A 6,000-nucleotide genomic window follows, 5' to 3' on the forward strand; every position below is an offset into this window, starting at 1 on the left:
CACTGATTCCTGGCTGAATGACGTCATCACAAGGGACGCTTTGTAAGGCTCCCAGTTAATAACTATCAGCAAGACCCATATCCGTTCCTGGAGAGGCAGTGGCAATGCCGTTAGCCAGGTGAGGTAGTGACAGGAACAGGGTGTGATGAGGGACACAGCCTTGTCTCCTGACTCAGAAGTAATTGCAGTCGTGTGCTGTTGGTGGGACTGGAAGCTCTGGAAGGGCTCCTGGAGTCCTCATTACTGGTGGTGCATTTGACACATGGAAGTGATGAGCAAAGCAGGAACAAATGGATCACAAGAGATGTAGGTGACATTTAGAAGACTCAACAACCAAACATGATGAGCAGACCTTGTTTGGATCTTGGTTAGTAGAAATCACCCACAAAACACACTGCGTCCATTGAAATGGAGCAAGAGGAAATTCCTCAAATACCTGCTTGGTGGTCAGCACTGGGCCATTCTGTCCCGTTTATAAATATATCGCCTCCGATGTAGAAGGTGACTCTGTAGCCAGGAATCTAAATAAATGTATAAAGGGACCTGGGGATGTTTAATTCACTAAAAAGGAGCCATGCACCTGTGTTCTCTTATATACAGAAGTCGGGTCTAAAACACTGGGACATGGTAAGTTACACAGGTCTCTGGGCATTCACACACTGTCAGACCATCAGAGGACTCTCTTAGGGAAGGAGCACAAGGGACAATACCTATGTGATTCTGATCGTATAAAACAATATTTATTGAAATGAACTCCAGGAAATGGAAAGAAAAGGTGTTTTTTTCTTTATTTTTGCTTCCATTTTCTTTTATTATGTTGGTCTTGTTTGTTCATTCATCTGCCTTTGGGAGAGTGAGGGAAGCATAAAAGTGGGAGGACAAAAAAAATGGAAGGACAGAGGATGAACAAATGAAGCAGTGTACTCAGTAAACATGTAGAAAATGAACTCTACAGCTTCTGGGTGGGAGTGGGAGGGAAAGAGAAGGGAGGGAAGAGAGAGAGAGAGAGAGAGAGAGAGAGAGAGAGAGAGAGAGAGAGAGAGAGAGAGAGAGAGAGAGAGAGAAAGATTGGATTGTCCCAAAAGGAATGTACTTAGTACCTGACTTAAGTAACTATAATCGCTCTGTAAATCACCTTTACAATGACAATACATTTTGTTTTAACTTGGGTAAAATTGAATAGTGAAAAAAAGAGGGCCATAAAGAGGCCATGGTCTCAGTCCTGCAGCATCTGTAGAGTGTTCTATGTGGGCAAGGGAGATATGGATGCGCTCAGGGACAGAGTTCAGACTGACAGAGGGGAGAGATTGCCTTCTCAGAAGAAAAAAGGGTAATACTCCTACCATTTGTCAAAGATTACTACATGAGGCTTGGAAAGACATTATTTCCACTTTCCAACAATCCTATCAGTCATTATGATCTTCACACAGATAAGCCCCAGATCCAGAAAGAGTTTGATAATGCCCCCCTGCCCCGCACCCACAACATTCTCCAAGAAGTAAGTTCTGGAGTGCATTTCAAACCAAATCTGGTGTTGGCTTGGTGAGCTTCCTGTCTGTGGCTGTATCAAGCCAAGGCTAAGCAAAGCTCATTTTCTTTTCACCCTCCATTTTCTTTTTTTCATATATTTTTATTGTAATTAATAGAAGGGTTACATTATATTCACCAGATAGAAGGTACATTACTTCACAAATATTGATACCCTTTCTCATGTCATGGTCCCCATTTCCCTCCCTCCTCCTCCCCGCACAACTTGATTTTCCCCCTACCCTCTCCTATTTCAAATAACCAATTAAGCATATATAAAATATATCAGATAACAAGGTGAAATATTGTAACAATATGAGATAACCAAGGGACAGTAAAAGAGATGAGAGGTAACATAGTACACTAAGGACAACAATCACTCATTATATGGCTTTTGTTTCTATATCCTGGAGGTCCTTACATTTAGCTTCATACTATATGGCCTTATTTATCTAGATTTTGTTCTATTGTGAATCTCTGCTAGGAGAGTCCAAAGTTGCTACTGATTATGTCAGATGAGGGACACCATTGATCCTAAGTTCCTTTGAGTCTGGCTTAGTTCACTTAATATGATTTCTTCTAAGTCTTTCCATTTCCTTACAAATAGACCGATGTCATTCTTTCTGAAAGCAGCATAGAATTCCATTGTGTATAAAAACCACATCTTGTTGATCCACTCATCAACTGAGGGGCATCTGGCTTGGTTCCATATCTTTGCTATGGTAAATAGTGCTGCAATAAACATCGTTGTGCTAGTGGATTTAGTATGTCCTTGTTTCTGGATGGTTGGGTAAATGTCAAGTAGTGGAATTGCTGGGTCATAGGGGAGTTGTATCTTTAGTCTTTTGAGGAACTGCCATACTGCTTTCCATAGTGGTTGGGCGAGTTTCCACTCCCCCCAACAGTGTAGTAGTGATCCCTCCTGGCCACATCCCCTCCAGCATCTGTTGTTATTAGTTTTCTTGATCCTGGCCATTCTAACTGGAGTGAGGTAGAATCTTAGAGTTGTTTCAATTTGCATTTCTTTTATGATAAGAGATGTTGAGCATTTCTTCATGTTTCTATAGGCCATTCTTATTTCTTCTTCAGAAAAGTCTAAGTCTTTTGCCCATCTTTTAATGGGATGGTTGTTTCTTTGGAGATTCGTTTTGGGGTGATTCAATTTTTTGAGCTGTTGATATATTTTAGATATGAGGCCTTTGTCTGTTGTATGGTTAGTGAAAATCTTCTCCTGTTGGGGGCTGAGTAACGCCATGTCTAATAACTTTCTGCTGAGGCTTGTAGTAGGGATAAAACACGTGGACCTCTTTGTCCTGTCCATCTTGTATACTGATAGGCTCCCCCACCCAATATAAGGAGGAGGGATTTAAGAGAGAGAGAGAGGGGGGAGGAGGGAGAGAGAGAGAGAGAGAGAGAGAGAGAGAGAGAGAGAGAGAGAGAGAGAGAGAGAGAGAGAGAGAGAGAGAGAGAGAGAGAGAGAGATCTTCCTGCCTTGATGAAGCTGCATGGCGTCTCTGTTCGTGCTCTGGGGGTAAGAAGGCTGAGTGCGGGAGGACAGTGGGTCCCTTCCTCTCATGGCTTGACCTGGTCGGGATGTGTTTTTCCCCATCCCCCTACTAGTAGAGAGGGAACAGGGAAGAAGGACCCCGACATACTGGCGCCCAACGTGGGGCACAGAAGGGGCACCAAAGAGGCATGAAAGGGCACGAGAGTGCTTAAAAAAGAAAAACCAAAAACTTCTCCCGAAGCTAAGGCTAAAGAAAAGACTGAAAAACCAGAGAAACCTGAAAAAAAAAACATAAAGAAGGCAACCCAAAAAGAAGCTGCAGCTGTGTCAAAGTGGACTGGCAAGCACAGCAGAAGCAACTATGTGTTTTAATAGTGAAAGATTGTAACAGATTATTTCCAGATCACCTCCGAAGTACAGGTCACTTCGGGCATGGTAGGGAGGCACCTCGCAGGAGTCTCTGGCCAGAGCTGTTTAAGGGCGAGGATATTTAAGAATAGAACCGAGATGGGTTCAGACCAGAACGACCACGAATGTGTGTGTGAAAGGGATTTTAGAATAGAACCGAATGGGTTCAGACTGGAACAATAGCGAATGTGTGTGTGTGAAAGGACTTTTGATTTTAAAAAAAAAAAAGCCGGAATAATGGGGTCAGATGTTTCTAAGAACTGAATGGTTAGAGTCATAAAAGATTTACTTAAAGCTAATGGTACTGCAGTAAAAGAAGCCACGGTTGAGGCTTATGTGGATATGATAGCAAAAGTAAGTCCTTGGTTTTTAAAGGAAGGACTTCTTAATGTGCCACAATGGGATCTACATAAATTAGATTTGGAGAAAGCGCTGAAACAGGGAGACCTCCCCCGAGGAACATTTCCTATGTGGCAAATTATTCGGGAGCACTTACTTTCACCCAAAGAAACAGTTAAAGAACAGGTGGAAAGAAGCACAGAGACGCTTGAAGGAATATTTGAGAGAGAATCAAGTAAGCAGGAGGAGGAAGAATTAAGAGGTAGTGATTTAGAAAGCCTGTGCTCAGGTTTAGAATAGTTGAAAACAGGCTAAAGCTTTTTAGGGTCCCTGGCAAAATATAGAGACAACGCCCCTGAGTCAGCTTGAAGAAGTTACAGAAAATGGATCTTCGCCCATAACCCCCTTAAAATGAAGGGGCCAGAGTCATTTTTGAACAGTAGTTTAAAACAAAAGGGGGGAGATTGGAAGACTCCCAAGGATAGACTTGCTATAGCTCTTTTTACTTTAAACTTTCTAACTCTTGATGCTGAAGGACGTTCTGCAGGAGATAGACGTTTTAATCCTTCTAGAAGTCATAAACCTTTAGTATTGTGGAAAGATATTCTCTCTGGAAACTGGAAAGGACCAGACCTTGTCCTCATGTGGGGGCGAGGAAGTGTTTGTTTTTCCACAGGATGCTGACAGTCCCATTTGGGTGCCGGAGAGACTGACACGTCAGACGGTGGAGACTGCTCGGAAGCACGTCGGTCAAGATGAAGACTCTTCTACGAGTGCGGTTCCCCGAGTGAATCCACATGGCAATGATGACCCTATCAACGTCGCTGAGGATCACGCTGCTGGGACCTGAACAGTCTTGGCCACTTCCTCTAACCAATACTTCTTTAGTATTTCTAATTCTTCTATTGCTTGGCTATGATACAGTTTGCTTGTGTGATAGTCTTTGTTTTTCTATTGGTTTCAATCTCTAATTATTAATAATGTTGTTCTAGTTAATGTTGGAATGCTTCCCTGTTTTCTCTGGCTATTGTAGTCAGAGCCCCTCAGTACATACCAGTGCCTGTACAGATGGAGGAGAATGCTTTCCCGCTCATCAGTAAAAGACATTTTGGTATTTTCCTGACCGTGGTGGCGGCCATTGCCACATCTGCAGCTGCTGTTACTGCCTTGAGTATTGCCCTTGCTACTGCAGTTTCTACAGAGAATGCTTTGAATACTGCGTTGTAGACCTCAGAAGCCATTGATCAGCATGTGAGGACTGGAATTGTCATGCTTGGTCAATGAATTGATTTATTGTAAGGACAATTGAATATTCTGGAGCAGGTGATGAGCACTTTTTGTGTAGCTGCTTCTTCCAGATTTTGCTTGATGGAACTGCCGTATAACATTTTCAGTTGAGCGATATGTACACAAATAATTATTGTTGTCAAACACATGTTGAACTTTAGGTGATTGGTTATCTTTACTACTTTAGGATTTGATCAAAGATGGGCAGAACTGATCAGTTTGGATTTGTTTTTGTGTGCTATAATTGTAATATCTCTATATTGCTTGCCTAAAATAATACAAAGTCAACTCAGAAAGTGAATGCTAATGAGACAGGCGTTTGCTCTCATGGAAATAGGTGCATCCCCTCAAGTCTGGTTTACTTAAATAGACGGCTGGTAGTCAAAGACGGGAAAGTCCCAGCTATTAGCCTATCAACCTAAGACAGGAGCCAAGTAAAAAGGACTTGGTGGTCCCATGATTGGTAAGAAGACAAATGAGCTTGGAGACACCGAAGGCAGGCACAGCCAATCTAATATGGTGGTAGCCCCACATATCCTAAGTTTTGTCTTTTTTAAGACAAAAAACGGGGGAGATGTTGGGGGCTGAGTAACGCCATGTCTAATAACTTTCTGCTGAGACTTGTAGTAGGGATAAAACATGTGGACCTCTTTGTCCTGTCCATCTTGTATACTGATAGGCTCCCCCACCCAATATAAGGAGGAGGGATTTAGAGGAGAGAGAGAGAGAGAGAGATCTTCCTGCCTTGATGAAGCTGCGTGGCGTCTCTGTTCGTGCTCCGGGGTAAGAAGGCTGAGTGCGGGGGGAAATTGGGCCCCTTCCTCTCACGGCTTGGCCTGGTCAGGGTGTGTTTTTCCCCATCCCCCTACTAGTAGAGAGGGACTGGGATGAAGGATCCCGACATTCTCCCACTCTGTAGGCTTTCTAGTTAA

At 43.0% G+C, this 6,000-nt stretch overlaps 1 protein-coding gene across 1 annotated transcript in view; it reads right to left on the reverse strand.

Annotated features, from left to right (window-relative positions):
• The window catches only part of LOC150050777 (NACHT, LRR and PYD domains-containing protein 1a-like), a 33,030-nt gene extending 28,008 nt beyond the window's left edge, over positions 1–5,022 (reverse strand). Inside the window, exons 1-3 of the mRNA XM_090351470.1 lie at positions 4,906–5,022; positions 4,496–4,694; positions 3,442–3,504 (exon numbers count right to left, since the gene is read on the reverse strand). Coding sequence (XP_090207596.1) covers positions 3,442–3,504; positions 4,496–4,694; positions 4,906–5,022 — 379 coding nt within the window. The remainder of the gene's footprint in view (positions 1–3,441; positions 3,505–4,495; positions 4,695–4,905) is intronic.
• Between the last annotated feature and the right edge of the window lie 978 nt (positions 5,023–6,000).

This window comes from Megascapheus bottae, chromosome 17 (assembly GCF_031878675.1).
Source record: "Megascapheus bottae isolate mThoBot1 chromosome 17, mThoBot2.hap1, whole genome shotgun sequence".
Taxonomy (NCBI): domain Eukaryota; kingdom Metazoa; phylum Chordata; class Mammalia; order Rodentia; family Geomyidae; genus Megascapheus; species Megascapheus bottae.